The sequence below is a fragment of the Aulonocara sp. 'chitande type north' Nkhata Bay genome, linkage group LG3, assembly GCF_057382095.1.
Source record: "Aulonocara sp. 'chitande type north' Nkhata Bay isolate Kocher_YH1m ecotype deep benthic linkage group LG3, A_spYH_male_GT1.1, whole genome shotgun sequence".
NCBI lineage: Eukaryota > Metazoa > Chordata > Actinopteri > Cichliformes > Cichlidae > Aulonocara > Aulonocara sp. 'chitande type north' Nkhata Bay.
In genome coordinates this window covers 46,097,049-46,114,332 of record NC_141346.1, presented here as the reverse complement: position 1 = coordinate 46,114,332, position 17,284 = coordinate 46,097,049, and the positions used below count along the sequence as shown (strand labels likewise).

The window sequence follows — 17,284 nt, the reverse complement described above, 5'->3', positions numbered from 1 at the left end:
TGCTGCTGAGACATCTGGAAAAAATGTAATTGAACGTATTATGCAAGGCAAAAGCACCATATAACCCTCTGTAACAAAAGTTTTGACATGCAAATCTTAGCGAAGAAATGTATGTCGACACAACTTACAACCTTCTGACAACCCTTAGCTGAAAAATAAAATGCAATTGTATTAGAAGACAAAATTCAAAATACCGGCCTGAGCCGACAAGAAGGTAACCAGCCACTGCTTTAGCTTGTGAAAGCTACAAAAGACACCCATAAAAATCCACCAATGGGATCAGCAGTGTGGTGTCACATGACCCAGGGAAAAATGGCTTTATGCATCAACAACTCTCCGGCTCCATGTCACACGGCAAAAATGAGCCAATCGGGTCCTCGCCAGACTCTACTTGTTTGCCTTCCCAAACCCTGAAGAAAAAAAGTCAAAAAGTAAAATAGTCTCCAAACCCAAGAAAAGTAAGAAAAATAGGTGAAAGAGAAAAAAAGCACCGTAGAAACTTTATCAAAAAAGTGGTTGTTTGGGCTTTTTTGTAGAGGTACAGGAGAGGAAAGCAAATAGAAGAAATGGAAAAAAAATAGTTTGCAAAGATAGAAAGAATTCTTTGGGAGAAAAAAGCAGAGGAGAGGCAATGTTGTCGTCAGCATGCCTGCGTGATTCCACAGCATCTGTGCATATTTTTAGTGCTGAACAAGAACAGCTAAGGGGGAAAAATGCTTGGTTGTTTTAGTTGGACAAAAAGAGGGACACATGATTCGCTATGGCCAAAAAGAAAACAAAAATGAAACGTAAAAAAATAGAGTTCAAAAAAATAATTGTCATTGGATATGCTTATTCGAGCCAGGGCAAGCATATCGCAACTGAGCTAAACGGGCTCTTAAAACGAGAACATAAAGAGTAAATAAAGCGTAGACAGAAAAATGAAATACGAACGTAGTCAACGAAACAGGACAAATAAGAAGGAAGGTCCATATGAATGAAATGGGATTCGGTCTTGGTAAACAGGACAGAAATGGAGGTGATTCAAGTGAATGGATGGATTGACAGCAAGAATGAATTTGTATTATTTTCATTCTGTGAACGTCAGTTCAGCACTCTTACCTCTTATTGGTGTACCACCTGGGTGGATAATATGAATGCAAATAAGATTAGAAAGAAGAAGCATTAGTACGTGTAGATAGAGGCTGGGGGCTTTGGAAGAAGAATCAAATTAGATTTAACAGGGTACGTAAATAAAGGTACTACAGGAAAAGAGAAAGGAGAGAGAAAGAGAATAAGAACTTTTTTTTCTGTACTCTACTGGCAAAGAAAGACAGGATTCATCATAGAAAAATCACTGGTCAGAGAGACACATTGGTGTACCACGGGGAGGTGCCATTTTGGAAGTGGCAATGGCTTCTGAAGACCATCTACTGAAGGGAAAGACTTTCAGGACTTTGTGGTGTGTAAGATTGAGAGCAGAGATACTTAAAGAAAAAAAAGTGTGATCCCTTTGCTTGACCTGAGCTAAGAAGAGCTGGTCACCTCTCTAAAGGTTCTTTAAATTTCCATGCCTAAGATGTGCTGGTGTTAAAAGATTAAGTGAGTAAGCGGTGGGTCAGTAAGTGAGTTACAAACATGTGAGGACAGATCATTATCCAGGTCAGTATATGACAATGCTAAGCTAAACTTTGGATAACCGCCAGATTGGGTGACGCTACAGCTGGTAGTGACAGGACACCGTGGGGTGAGGGGAGAGTGTATGTGCCTCTAGTAGTAGCCCTGAGACTAAACTATCTGTTAGTAAAATGCATGCCATGCATTTTAATAGTTGTTGGAACATGAAAATTAGTGGAGGTGATGTGCGCTTTAGAGCTAAGCACTTACCAAAGGATTCTGTAGATTTAAAAATATAGAGAGAAGAAAGACAGCATAAGAATATGATTATATTCTTTAGGTAAGTTTAGTTAACAAGGTTTTGTTAATGCTTTATAAACTCTGAGTTGCACGTTAGCAAAAAGGATTAATGCTACACAGTTCTGTTGAAAACAAGTAGGCAAAGAGGTAAGGTTAACACGATGATTTAACAAAGAACAGCTGTGAAATCTGTGAAGACAGGGGGTCAAACACACAAGACTTAAAATTTAAGTAGTTAGGTTAATGCGCTGATATTAGCTGCTAAATAAAGTTGCAGGCTATATGTATGTATAAGTTCTATATTGCGATATTAAAATCAAACTTGAATAAATATATATATATATAATGAGTATATTGGGGTGTGTCACAGGCAAAAAAAGCAAAGCTGGCATCTAAACATTAAAGCAAGGACTGCTAAAGTCAATGAATCAAGGGGCTGAGGGGAGAGGGAAAAGCTTTACGAAGTTTTACGCACTACTGTGGCTGAATAGTCTCCAAAATTAAATGTATTTCTTAAACGTAAAAGGCCTTAAAAACAGCAAATATCTACCCCAAATTAGTTTAAGATACCTTTTGGAAAGTAAAATTTAGACAAAAGTACATTCATTCGATTTTTTGGGGGGAGGGAGCGTGTTTTCCTGTTTTAAAAGTATGCGCACTCCGTTGCAGATTCTGAATGAAGCCGAATGTTGAATATTAATTGTTAAAAGAAAAGACATAAGAACATGAAGAAAATGGTTCTAAAAAATTCTGCACCAATGCAGTGGAAAGGAAATCAACAGAAAACAGCAAAAGAATTCATTGTAAAAAAGTCACAGCAGTGAGCAATGAGGGCAGAAGTTGGGGCAGAAGCCAGCAAACACAGAGGGAGGGGGAACAATCCCAACAGCCCATGACAACACTGGAAGACAAAGGGAGACACACAAACGGACACAACACACCAGGGTGTACAGAAAGTAGAGGACAGGAAATAGTAGAAACAATGCCATTACCTACAAAATTAAAAGCCAAATGAGAAGTTAAATTATGGGAGGAAGAAGTGGATGAAAGAACAGAGGATACAATAGGGGGAGCAGATCAGATAGAAGAAAACAAGAAAGAAGACTTCCCTGTCCGGTAATTAGATTTTCAGCAGAGGAAACCTACCTGATCTGAGCTGTTTAATGCGCCCATTGTTGTTGCTGGTGTTGACAGGGAGGAAGTCTTTGAACCAAGAGATATCTGGGTCTGGGTTGCCGCTGGCAGCACAGAGCATGGTGGCAGTGCGTGTTCGCTCCACAACTTTCAACTGTGGGCCCATGTCTATGGTGGGGAAACCAGGGGGCAGCTGGTCCTCTGCAAATAGGTTATACAGACATTGGGGCATATATCAGAACTGAGCATAGCATCAAACCTTGTGCTAGGGAGGGGGAAGAGATAATTGGAAAATAAAAGAAGAAAAAAATCTTTACCATTTAAAGAAATAGCTTGTATATATAGCAGCATTTTTGAATGACAAATACGATACAATAAGCTAAAGCTAGCAGCTAGTTAGCTTAGCGTAAAAGTTAACAGGCAGCTACTGTAAATAAACCTTGGTTTAAGGAAATAAATGAAGAAAAAGGAAAGAATTTTATAATAGGTAGCTTGGGGTAAATTAAAAATAGGAATCAATTATATGTTTTGAGTCTTTATGCTAAGCTAATTTAAGCTAGGTTAAATGACTCCTGAGAGTAATAGATATGAGAGCGATAATAATGTAATCCATCCACAGCATATAAATGCCACTCTTTCTTTTCCTGGGGGAAAGGATGGGGCTTCGGTGGCTACACGTGCAGCAGAGCTTCGATGTCCTTTGGTGATGGCAGGTGGATTTGCCGTGTTGTAAAAGCTGTCTTGTTCCCGCGCACGTCTCAACTTTCTGATTGAACAAGGGCGAGCAACATCTTGCTGCCGTTTGAGAAGTGAAAGAAAATAACTCACGCTGCACTTTTGCCCCAACCATGTTCTTTGAGCAAAACAAAGAAAATCAAAGCCCAGAGCAGTTTTGTCTGAAGCTCACAGCTCTCAACAGGAAGTATTTTCACTTTGAAGCAAGTGATGATCTCTGAGAGGCTGCAGACTCAAACACTGTCTACACCACAAGATCCCCCATATGCAAAATATCTGCCACTCTTCAACGTTGGCTAAGTCTTAACCTGCAAAACAAGACCTGCTTGCTGCCAATGAGGTTTATGTACATCTTTAAGCTTTGCTTTCCCTGCTGCGATATTGCTAACTAGTGTCTTCTGTTGCTTTCGTAAACGGCACCTTTTTGGAAACTATTTCTTCATTAAATTTTCATGAGGCGACATCAGACTAGAAACAGCTTTGAGATGCCATAGTCTGCAGCACAGCCAAACGACAATTATGGCTGCCTTCCAACAATGCTTTTGGGTATCTGGCATGAGAAGCCACCGCCATGGATAAATCTTCTCAGAAACACACAGTATTGCAAATGAGTGATTTCAGACTGTGCTGCAAAAGTTTTCCAATGCAACTCTGTGTCCCCGTCTGAACTGATGTGTAAGGTAAAGATTGCTGCATCTTTGAAAATGGACAACTATAGGCTTTTTAAAGGGTTTTGATCATTTCCAAGCCTATGGAGTGCACTCACTCCTTTTAAAAGAAGTTGTTTTCTTTGCCAATATGTGCTTTTAGATATACAGGACATCTTGTCAGGGCACAGACATGGGTGGCATCTGGTTTCTGGAACTGGAACAATGACTCCAAACACTTTGGGTTCTCTGGGTGGAGGTGGGGGGTTAATTGGGCTTTTCTGGCATATCCCATCGAAGCTTGTGTGGATTGGGATCTGGGGCGTTTGGAGGCTGGGTCAAAACCTTGAGCACCTTGTTCTGCTGTCAGGAGGCCTCTGCCATCAGGGAGTGATGCTGAAATTGGTATATAGTTAAGCTGTGTGTCATACCATGCAGCTAAATGCCAGGAAACGAGGATTCCCAGCAGAAAGCTACATCGTAGGGTTATTCACTTAACCTGTCAGTAGTTTTAATTTTGTGGCTGCCGAGAGCATACGTTATCTTTATCATTTCCAGCTTCCATTAAGGTAATGAAAGATGCTCTGGCTTTACTCTTGTTAAACTTTTGCAGTTATCTGGCATTGTGTCTGCTTGTTGTTGGCACAGTACAGATGCTCGTAAAAACAGCAAGCACTTAATCAAATCGCCTCCGTCACACAGTGGCTTTATTTAATTAACATTGTAAATACTAGAAAAGTATACAAGAAAAAGAACAGGGCTGATTTTTGGATAAAGTACTTAGAAATTATTCAAATATTATTCTTTTTCCCTTGGGAACTTGTTTTTGCCATGATTCATAACCCACCGAGGGTGGCTAAATGATTGATGTTCAGTCTATTGTTTTTTAATGTTCATTTAATAGTCTTCAAGAACTATTAACATTTTCCATCAGCATATATCACCTTAGAAAAAACAGGTCTACAAATTAAACACTGACTCAGTCTGAAGTGTTTAGAAGATGTAAACATGCGATACAAATCTCAGTTGTCATTCCCATAAATATAAACTGGTAATTCAGCGTGAGTTCGGTAAAACATCAAAATAAAAATGTAAAGAATGGTCACATATGTTTAATATATTGATTTTGCAAAAAAAGGTGCAGTACTTGAAGTCTATGCCACATTTGGTCCCAATCACTTAGCTCCAATAAAAGCTCTAGGTTAACAACTATTAAGGAATGAACGAGCAGTTTAATGTGAGAGAGTGCACTGCTCATTCAAATGAAGAAAGACACGAAGGGAGGGGAAATGAATTAATTGTACATGGTAGCTCCTGTCCAGGCTCCCTCCAGCCTGTTCAAGGTCGAACAGACAATTAGTTGATTCTACAGTGAGTCCAAAGTATACCTGATCAAACACAATAGCCAGAGGCAAGCCTATGAGCAGGGATGCGTGTTGAATATAGTAATTAGATGTGACAATCCATGCGAATTAAAATGCAACGCTCACGAGATTGCAATGTATTCTAAAACAAAGTGCTCAAGAGATCATAATTTAGCTATCCTGTAAGTTGTTAGAACTGTTCTCGTGCTGCAGCTTTAAGGACTGCAAAAGAGGGGCAGGGGACATTTCATTTTAAACTAAGTGGTGTACTCTGCAAAATCATGAGGAATCACAGCCGTACGCCTGATTCAGCCTACTGATTAACTACAGCATCACACAGAAGAATTGTGTGAGGGGGAAAAAAAATGTGGGGTCAAGTGAACAACGTGCACTTTTGCCAAACCCATATTATCTAAATGAGCGTTACATTTCGCTAAACCATATTTTTAGTGCAGTCAGCCGGTGTGCGTCCAGACAAAATTAATGATTTGTTACAAATACTTCTGGCCTCGTGCATGTATTCCCACTTTGACCAGAAATGTAATTTACTGCTGCTTCGTGAACCCGCGCTCATCAAGAATGGTCACAAAGTCACGACATCGACAGTGAGCTATCTGAAAACTTTCCTCGCACAGATCCCAAACTTTAGATACAACAAACGCAACTACATTCATATTCTCAAGCCGCTTGTAACTCTTAGCTCTACCCTCATTTATTTCATAGTGAAGTGAATTACCATTGTGATAATAAATAAAGGAAGGGGAAATTGAACACAATTGGAAGCTGCTGCTGTGATTAACAACTCATGTCAACAGCGCTGCTGCAGCGTTCTCCTTATAAGGCTAAGAGAGCAAAATTAAATCACATTAATTGCTCTTTAATCGCACATGTTGCACATTTTTGAAGAACGTGGTTTATTGACAAGGCATTAGAGGTAAAGACTGAAATAATTAGTCAAGCAGAGACCAAGTGGTTTGCAGTTTTTTCGACTTGCAGAGATTGTCAGTACGGAGCTGTTTCAGTGCCACTTAAAAGGTCTCAAGTGCATCCTGACAGGGGGGGAACTGGAAAAGTTTGGGGCGCTTGCATTTGTTGTTGAATGTGTAGGCTGGGGTGAATACATTATGTCCTAGGTGCCATGAAAACAGTGCTAAGCCGCTCTGTGCAATAAATGAAAGTCAAACCTGAAGGGTGAAATTAACAGGTAAAAAGCGGAATGGTTTTTACATAATTTTTCTCGCTCGCTTATTCTACCTGGCTCCGGACTGCAATCTCAAGGACACCCTAAGACAAGGGCACTTCCTGCTTTACAGACCCATACTGTATATTCAACAATGGATCTACACACTAAATGAGATGGAAGGGAGAGAAATGCTGAAGTCACCTTCTAAAGAAGTGCTGAGCACTGGTGCTTGATATAAAAAGACTCCCAATGACAATTTGCACACATTAGCCACTGCCAGGCTATCAGGCCATATGAGTGTGTGTTGCCAAGTATTGGATGAGTATAAAAAGGACATTGGCTCAAAAAGTACCTCAGTGAGCAGATTTCTGCAGAAGACATAAGGCCATTGGACATAAACTCACCCCATTAGCAGATTATATCTATTGATCACTCATACAGAATACGAGCATAAGTGAAATCACATTTTCCTTGTATGACAACAGGGGCCATTAAAGTTTCTAAAGTGTTGCTTCAGTACAGCAATAAATTCAATTTTTTTTGTCATTTTTCACTTGTAACTTAAAAGATTTAGTGACCAGAGTGACAAAAACCCTTTTTTTCAGGATTTAATTAAATAGACTTGGTGCGGTCTGAACTGACAGAGGCGCCGTTTAGCCAATCAGTTACTCACAAGTGTACTTTAGTTGATGCAACACCGAGGTAGCTGTACAAGGCGACGTTTACAGTGTCTTAGAAAACTAACGTGGTTAGATCTATGGACACGAATTCATTTGTGAGGCATGGGGACCTGCACATGAGGCCAGAAACACTGCCTAAATTTGGCACGCACTTACATGTTGACAGCTGTGTGACACTGGGTTCAGACATCAAAATGAAAAGCCTGTTTGTTTCTCCTGCTCAGCACCTACACAGGATCAGCAGACGTTCAACCGTGTCTTCGCTATCACTTTCATTTATCCGGTTAATGTCAAGCTGTGCACACAGCACAGGTTTTTTAACAAAGCAACGCTGCAGTGTGCCGGTGTTGCCTGGCATCACATTTAGTTAAGTTAACAGCTTCGCAGCTTTAAGCAAAGTAAGTTTGACAATTTATGTGTAGTAAATCTTGATAGTCATGCACTGTTCTAAAAATAACCAAGAAGTAGCACACATTGGTTGTGAAATGAAGTGTAAATTTAAAAAAACAAACACATTCCCCATATCGTGAGTTATGGATGCTCTTTTGTGACACTGAAATCACATTTGGCAAATCACAGCTGGCTCCAAAAATACCCGATGAAGGAATCCGAGAAGAAAATAAGCCTTTGTTGCACCGGACTTTCCAAGTAAAGCCATAAAAACATAAACCTTTCCAGTCACATTCTGGCTTTAGTTCTGTGGTTGCTGCACAAGGATTGGATTTGGTCCGACCCCTTTTCTCCCCAAGCGGAACAAGACTTTTCACCCTCGTGGTTGAGGTTATTCTTCGGGGAAAATCCCCCGGGGACATAATAAGGTATATTTGTTGGACATATTTGAGTGGATACAATCCACTCAAAGAGGCTGTCACAGGTCACTTGCTGTGGCAGCAGCACGGGAGTCTGTGTTTTGGTATCCCGTCTTCGCAAAAGATTGTCAATTATGAACGTGCAGGAATTTGGCTCAGGTGGACGTCTTTAACTATTTACACCACTTCTTGTCGTCGTCCTAAAGATGATTTTTGCCCAATTAAGGAAATCCATCTGATCCTCGCTACCCCTCCCAAGATGAGACTAGCAGAAAAGAAAAGAAGCCGCAAAACATCAACCATGTTGAGTGTGACAGTAGTGCTTATTTTTCTCAGCAGTCTGAGCCCAAACCATTTTTCCCACCACACCATAGCATATAATTTGAAGTTGAGGGACACTGATTAAAAAGCTGTTTCAATGCTCCAAAATCCAAAACAAGTGAGAAAGAAGATCAGAGAATTTAGGAGGGTTAGAGTGCTAATCATATTAATCATACAGTGATTTTACTCAATACGAGAGCATTGTTTGGAATCGACTTTGCTAATACATTAGCCTGCCTCGACTCGGTTTTCTAAAAGAACTCTGTGTACACAGTTTAGGAGAAAGGACAGAGAAATTTAAATAAAGTATGTAAAATGAAAAAAGGATGAATAGCAAATAAATTATTAAGAGGCAGACTTGCTCCAGCGCTGCAGGCTTGAGATTGTTCATATGTTTATGGATCTTTTTAAAATTTTGGTTAACTTTGTTTTTGCCTAAACGTGATTTGTGCTAACGCTCTTGATGTTTAAAGAAAGCAAAATAAAACAAGGTTTTATGAAAAAACAACGTTGTTGATTTCGTAACGGTGACCTGTGTGATTTGTTCACGTTTCTCTAGAAACGCTGCGAGAGACGACCTAAATCCCCGTCAATAAAATGTTCTGTTCGGCTCCTGTTCCACTGACATATTCATTTTTTTCTCCCTTTGGCACGGAGAGGGAACTGTTAATTATGCTTTTGTTTTCACACAAACAAAATTACTCAACCAAACGTAAGAGCTCTTGATTAACAAAAGAAGGCAGCAATTTCATTTTGTGCCAATTCTATGACGGCATCTGTTCCATTCTTCTCTCCCTCCCCTCCGCTCTAATGTTTCACCACTTTCACCCGCATCGCAGTTGATTTCCTTGCTCTATTTACAAGGTACACTTTATACTGTGGTTAAAAAAAAAAGATGCACTTTACAATCCGGCTCCTAAAGAGTGACAGGTTCTGAATCTGAGCCCACCCTTTGCTTTATCAGCTACCTGCAGCTTGGTTGAACAACCTCAATCTTGAACTTGGACATAGTTGCTTAGCTCAACACACCATCCATCATTCTTCCCATTAACTTTGGGCAGAGGTGAAACGTGTCCCCGAATTAATTTTTGATCACTGAACTAGGACATTTGATGGTGTTTTCCTACTTTAGAACCTCTTAAATATTCCTTCAAATCATTTTTCTGCTTTAGGATGCCATGCTAGCAGGTGGCATGAAACAATATTTAACCCTATAACGCCAACTGAATCATATTTGAGAGTTTTTGAGACTTCTACATCAGCCTGATGTTTTTAAGCATGTTTTTAAGCTAAACTGTGAGCAATAAATTGCACAAAAATGCTGCATGTAGCAAAAACGATATGAATTAAAGCTCATATATGAATACTGAATGAATTTTCAGGCAATTTTTTACATTTTTGAGGCTTTGCAGAGTTAAAAAATAAATAAATACTCCACTAATGCCTTAAGATTGCTTTCAGCATATAAATGGGCTGACACTGCCTTGGGTAGAATACTTGGAATAGTTGAGATGCAAGTGAAAGCGATGACCCCTGACACTGGGAGCATAAAGTAACATTCATGAGTGGCAGGTCCAGCTATTAAAGCAACAAGTCTGAAAAGCACGCAGAGTATAAACATAGATGCGCTTCGTTGCAATTCTTAAGAAACTACGAATCGAGACGTCTAAATTCTCCTCGAATGCCCTCAGAGAATTCAGAGCCAGTATTTATCTCGTTGATACATCCCAGTGCTGCTTGGCACATATGTTGTCCAGGCTAAATAAGATTAGGTTTTTTTCACTCTAGAGCTTCCTTTGAGCCTGATTTTCCAAATAAGCCTCCTGGCACCTGCATTGGGCAGATATTGCTTAAGTAATCCAATAATGGAAAACAAAATGCTCAGCACTAGCGTCTAATAGAGCACATGCTGCTGTGTCGAAGGGGGATAATTCTGAAATTCTCCTTCCTGTGTTGCTCTTTAAAGGATTCAGGCTACTGAACTCTGAGTCAACCTTCAAATTGTTTTAAAACATAGCACGTAGCTTTATGATTGTCTAGACTGGAAGAGACTTTTCAAACATGAGAGTCTGGGGTCGTACTTCTGTACGTCCAAAAGCCTTAGATCAGCCGTATGGGAAAATCTTAAGTGGCAAGGGGTTGCTGCTTTCTACTTCAGGTTTGCAAATGCGTCCGTGCAGGACCTGCATGTCAGATCTAATCCTTTTGTATCCAGCAAAGAGCCCGAGGGTTCGTGTTTTCAATGAAAGCCCATGACTCATTTATCTCAAATGAAGATACATTTGCGCGTTTAACATTCAAGATCAGAGAGTGGTGCCTCTCGTTTTGGACGTATACCTGCATGCGCCAGATGTGTGCCAGAGCCTCGTGTTCGGCATTAACGAATCATCTGATGTGAGGTGAAGAAAACCGCACGAGGAATGTCAATTTAACAAAAACAAAACGTGTTTCTGCAGTTGTTCCTTTATGTTTCATTTTGTGCGGTAAAAACAGCTCCTTGGAATCCTGGCTTGGCTCCGGAAAATATGCTTCAGTCTAGTTTATTAGTTGATTCAACAGGTACCGAGCGCGCTAATGAATATTACCGCGAATGTGCCACAGTTGGCTCAAACCGCTAATTTCAATTTGCTGTAATAGAGTTTTAGGAGGAACATTCCCACTCTGACACAAAGTGGCATTAAGTCTCTCCAGCTTGGTGCCTCTAAAAGGTAGTTCAGTAATTTGCTGAACAAATACAGTCTCTTTGAGAAAACTGCTAAAACCCCAGGGCGGACAACGAGGGACCATCGACTATCCACTAAAACTTTTATTTCCCCGCTGTGGCCTAAAGCAGTGAAAAAAGGGAATTGGTTGTGAAATACTATCCTGTGTGTTCTTTAAAACTCCTGCGATGATGAATGTTGGAACGAAATATGGGAGGAGGAAGGTGAAGGCGCAGAAAGCTCTCTTAACCCGAGGTTCACGGCAGTCTGTCTCGGTGAAAAATAGCTTCTTCTCCCCCTTTTGCCCCGCACTGATTGTTTCTTCCATAAATCCCCTTTGAGATTGTGTAATTAATTGAATGCTGCTTATTTGTCATTAAAAATCCTCACCTAATGCCTGAAATTATGAGGAAAGCATTGTAGAGTCGATCTATTAATCACAGGCGACCCCCTCCCCCCCACCCCCACGAGAAAGCCTTCACACGTGAACAATTTCCTCATTCAGAGTGACTTTGGAGAAATAGTTGTAAAACTTTTAAGTCAACATTTTTCTTTCATTAAAGGATTTCATTATGCTCATTTCCAGCTCCAGCTAGATTAGGCTTGCATGATTCACTGTTCAGAATAATTTTAGTTAATCTTTAGCCTCGGAGCTGATCATCTGTTACCTGAGGTCACTTGTTTTAGCTCATCTCGCTTTAAGTCTTGCCTTTTAGTCAGCTTTCTACGGACTGGCTCCTCCAAATCAACAGCAAGAAGGTGAGATCACATGATGCAAAAGCCAAATTACACATATTTCACATTTGCAATCCTGACAAAAACAATACCCAGGTTTCAGCTTTCAGCCTCTCCCTTTAGGAGTCGCCACAGCGGCTCATCTGCCTCTATCTCTTCCTCTGTCACATCAACCCTCTTCACGTCCTCATTCACTACATTTTCTCTGTGGTCTTTCGCTTTCCCTCCTGCCTGGCAGCTCCATCTCCAACTTCCTGTCCTCCTCTGCACATGCCCAAACCATCGCAGCCTTGAGCCTCTAAGAATAAATTATGTTGAGCAATCAAGTTAGAGTATTATTGTTATTAATTTGTCCACAACGCCCTTAAAACACAGCTGGAAGGTTTACACTGACACGAAGTGAGGTCCACAGAGAGAACAGCTTTGGTTTTTACAGTTCGATAGAAAATATTGGGTGGAAAAATGATTTCTTTTTAAAAAAAAAAAGCTTTAAAGTGACCCAACAAAATGTCCCTCCAAGCCTGCCTTCCCCCATAGACTTTGTTTTTTTTTTTTTATGGCCACTGCTGCTGGGGCAGATTGGATCAGCCAAGCAGAGGGCATGCAACAGAGATGTACGCCACTTCTGGCAAGGCGACCCAACTCTCCGTAGGCCCAATGTCATTCATAAACATGACGGATTAGCTGTGATATTCCTCCATTTACAACATAAGCGAAGGGAGTGGGAGGAAGAGAATGAAAGCAGAGAGGGAGTGTTAGTGTTGGATGCCCCTTAGGGGTAGCGCTAAAATGGATGGGTAAAGAGTGAGATGAAAAGGAGAGATGAAGCAGGAAGGGCGGAGAGGGGGCCTTTCTCTACAGGCCTGGCTGGGCAAGCAGCAAGACAGGCAGGAAGCCAAGCACAAAGCTCCATTTACACTCAGATGCCCCCCCACTTCTTTTTTTTTTCGTTGTTGCTTTACAGACTACATGTCAGCTCAGCCAGATGTACTGTTCTGAGTAAAGATCACCTAGGGGCAAGGTAGAGAGGGAGGTTGAGACCTGCTCTACCTTCAATCAAGTCTTTCTTCGTCTTTTGCGTTCGCCCCTGTTTACCGGCTCCATCAGTCTTGATCCAGTTCATCCCGGGCTTTAAATTTGCTTTACGTCGAGGACTCTCTCGATCAGTCTTTTTGCGTCTCCCGCCTCCGCTTATGTCCTTCTCCCGCCCTCTTCAGGATTTTACTTTGCATATTCCATTTGCTGGTTGTTACCCTGAGCAATGATTCCATTTACTCCAGAAAACAGTGTCCCATTTATTTAGTTGGAAAGGAAGAAAGAAAAAAGAAGTATTCTTGTGGATGTCTTCCATCCACATTTTATTTCAACTATTAGTAATCAGCAGAGGAGGGAGCAAACTATTTGACAGCGCTTTCAGCTATTTGCCAAACACAAAGGCAAAATGGATGTCATTTAGTCCCTCTCAACATCATGAGATGCACCTTAGGAAGCCTCTTCTTCTTTTTTTTCCCTTTATTTATTTATTTTTTTTTTTAGCTTTTTCTTAACAGTCCATCAACCCTCATTTGATCCTCCTGAGTGCATTAAGCATTCACAAATAAAGAGGACGTGGAAGGGAATATATAAACAACCGCACGCTACCTTCTCCTTAGAGACGCCTCCATTCTCACCAACGCTCCTGTCACTTTGAAGCACAGACATCTGTTCCGCTTTTATGTCTCAGGCTTAGTCACTGTATATTTACCCTCTCGCCGCCCACTTGGGATAACTATATGTTTGAAACTTTAAGTTTAATAAAGCATCAACGTTTATCATAAAACAACGTTGCCTTATTCGTCTTATCGGTTCAGGGGCAGCTGATAAAGGCCAAAGCCAGAAGCCAAAGCTGGCAGGGGCTCAGGAGAGCATCGGCGACTAGGTGAGGTTTCCTACCAGGCAGCAAAAAAAGACAGACGGCGAAACCGTGAGACGCTGAGTTGCTTCATTAACCTTCGTGTACTGTACATTGAGAAGCAAAGGCTAGGCTATCTTTAAGGGTTATGCCGTGGTATCGGTAGACTCAGACGAACACTCTGGGAGAAGTATAAAAGGAGTGGTATAAATGTCTGAGGAAGCTGACTTTTATACAAGTTCACTTCCTCCCGAGAAAGGAAAAACCTAGCACCAGCCATTTCAATAATTTATATTTCTAAACGCTTACTAGCAGGAGAGGGGGGTATAGAGATTATTCATGCTTGCTAACATCCTGCAGAGAGGACCTCTTGGCTCTCAAAGAGCCCTAATGGAAAATGGGGTTGTATCAGGCTTTTCAAATTTAGCAGACAGGCATTCTCCTCCAAAAGTGACTGCGGGAGATGGGTGTCACAGCAGGCAGGTTCTGACATCGTTTTATCACGGATATTGCTATATTGCTTTAAGTTTTGAGATTTGACAGGTGCGCTCAAAGATGATGAAACAGGCAACGACCAAAATATGAGGTTTTATCCCCCTTTGCTTCGAATTAGTCACCGCATTTATTTTTAATATAACACATGTACGGGGAGGGTGCAGCAGCACAAAATTAATTCTTGACGCATCACTTTTCACCAAAGTTGTTTGGTTGTAATTAGCAAGCAACCTTACATGGCTTGAGAAGTTTCTCAAGATCATTAGATGCATTTAGGATGACCCTGCAGGACCAATTAATCTAGTAGAAAATTACTTTTGAGTGCAGCTAAGATCAAAGCTGCTAACATTAGCACCCCTCGACTACCTGGCTCAGACTTACACACTCCTCATTTTATGACCTTGTGTCCCTCCTAGTCTAGCCAAAGGAGTATTCCTGATTAAATATACGTTATGCTCTGCCATATAGTGCAGCGATACCAGCTGCACCCTGTCTTTCAGGCCTTTGGGTAACTTGTGTGTTTGAGGTAGTAGAGAACTCTTGTTTTTCCCAGTGTGCAGCACAAGTAGCAGCAAGTAGCAGCAGCCACTGTGCAATGCATGCTGATAGGGGTAGTTAAGTTACTGCAGACAGCTATAAAGTGTTTCCTAGGGTTTCATTATGACAGATATTGCATTTAAAAGCTAGCCTACAGGTCATGCTAGAATTAATTAGCTGAAAAACGGAGGTTTCTCACAGTCAATGATATTACGTAATGTGCACAAACAGTGATTGTATTTTATCGCGCTCGCGAAGTGACGGTGAAAATGTATGAATTAATATCTGATCTCATGGTCGACATAAATGTTTCTCTAAACATGTAGATGATATAAGAAACGTTAGCATGTTAACAGATTCATATAAGATGGTAAACATCCTCAACAGAATGTCCTCTAAGCAGGGTGTCAGATGCTAGTTTGTATTATGCTCGGTGCTTAAGCTAAACCTTACAAACTTCTACTGAAGAGTCTTAGCACGGTTGCCAAATCTCAGACTACAGCTTGTGAGACATGCTTTTTATCTGCATTATTATGCTCTCATGATGCCCAAACAAGTCTCACACCAAATAGGAGGAAGATTCAAAGGAAGCCCATCATGAAAAGGGTTAGATTAAAAAGCTTTTTTAGCATTTGCCTCACAGCCAAATACATAATTTCAACCCCAGTCCTTTATAGATGTGCCTGAAACGCACAAAGACTTAAATTGTTACCTTAACTCAGTGGTTCCCAAACTTTTTTTTGCTGGGCCCCCCTTTGTTTTACAAGAAAAATGTTGCGCCCCCGGGTGATTTTTTACATGAGATGAATTGCAGAATGATAGAGACAAAATACTGTTAATCTGACTATCTTCAGGTTTTATACGCTTACATACACACGCATTTAATGTCCCTCCATTTAGAAAAGCAGAGGCGCCACGATGTGATTATTTTACATGTAGTTGTTTTTTTTCCTGTATAATAATATTCAACATTGCTATCAATACATTTTTCAAAAAATGTCTGTCTGTGCAAAATGGGTTTAAAAACATAAACAGCTGTGGGATTTGTCCGTGATTTGGAGAGCCCAGCGCTGCTCCCAACGAAGGGAAAACCAATTCTGCAGGGGAGACCTACCTCAGCACTTGTGCAGGTGAAACCAAAGGGCATATATGCTTCACCATATTTTCTAGTCTTTGGCTTAGAATGAAGTTGGTTTGGAAACATATTCAGCGATGCGTCATCTCCTGCTTTGCGTTTCTGTGGGCGCCCCGTGGGGGCGGGCCCCACACTTTGGGAAGGTCTGCCTTAACTCACTGTCTTAGGTCATGTTATAAGTTGCATGAGGTTATATTATATTAGGTTTAAAACTGGAGATCGACCATAGGTCTCTTATTGCAATACATTAGATCTAAAATAAGAAATAGGAGACTGCACTAGAACATCTAATTGATGTGGATTCCTGAAAAAGAAGTGAGTATTAAAGGTCAGCATTGAGTGCTGTTTGATCTGGTTACATTACAATACCTCTCATTTATATTGCATTCAAAATCAAACCAATTTGATAAAGTTTGAGAACTCTATTTGATATTTTTGGAGCCTGATGTATCCAACATTTTGCTGCAGGGATTTTTTTAAATTATTCATTTATTTATTTATTTTGAAAAGCCCCGATAACAAAGGGCTTATTGTACATTACTACTGAAGTTTTTCGCGTTGCAAGAAACAGAAACGATTTGTTTTGTTCTACCCCTCAGCCTCCTGGTAGACACACCTGTGGCATCAATTTCCAAATCCTAGGTCAACTTGTTCTCAAGTTATCGAGATTTTCAGACAACGTGACCTTTGACTTTTAGGTCGAGATCACTGAGATTCAGACTCATCTGAGAATTTTAGCAGATGCATCTATGGTATCAACTTGAAGCTCCTACGATGCCTCGTTCTCGAGTTATTGCATTCACAAACGTAGGTGCTTAACCTGTGCCCCCGGCAGGGTGACAACAATACCCCACCAACCTTTTACAGCAGAGGGGTAAAAAGTGTTGGATGGATCAATTCTTTACTCATAAAACTGAAAAACATATAAACATATTACAAGACCTTTGTCGTTATTATGCAAGCATAGAGAAGTTACATTTATTCTGACCTCACATGTTGAGTAAAAATTATGTAAGTTAA

General features: G+C 40.6%; 1 protein-coding gene across 22 annotated transcripts in view; it reads right to left on the bottom strand.

The window, feature by feature from the left end:
* Positions 1–17,284, bottom strand: part of LOC147335864 (receptor-type tyrosine-protein phosphatase delta-like) — a 418,922-nt gene that overhangs the window by 51,552 nt on the left and 350,086 nt on the right. For 13 of the 22 annotated variants that reach the window (XM_086283190.1, XM_086283253.1, XM_086283206.1 and 10 more), the window contains 2 exons: positions 3,043–3,231; positions 1,102–1,119 (listed from right to left, as the gene is read on the bottom strand). In XM_086283190.1, the coding sequence (XP_086139316.1) occupies positions 1,102–1,119; positions 3,043–3,231 (207 nt within the window). The remainder of the gene's footprint in view (positions 1–1,101; positions 1,120–3,042; positions 3,232–17,284) is intronic. The other 9 variants (XM_086283221.1, XM_086283229.1, XM_086283334.1 and 6 more) reach the window with 1 other exon arrangement.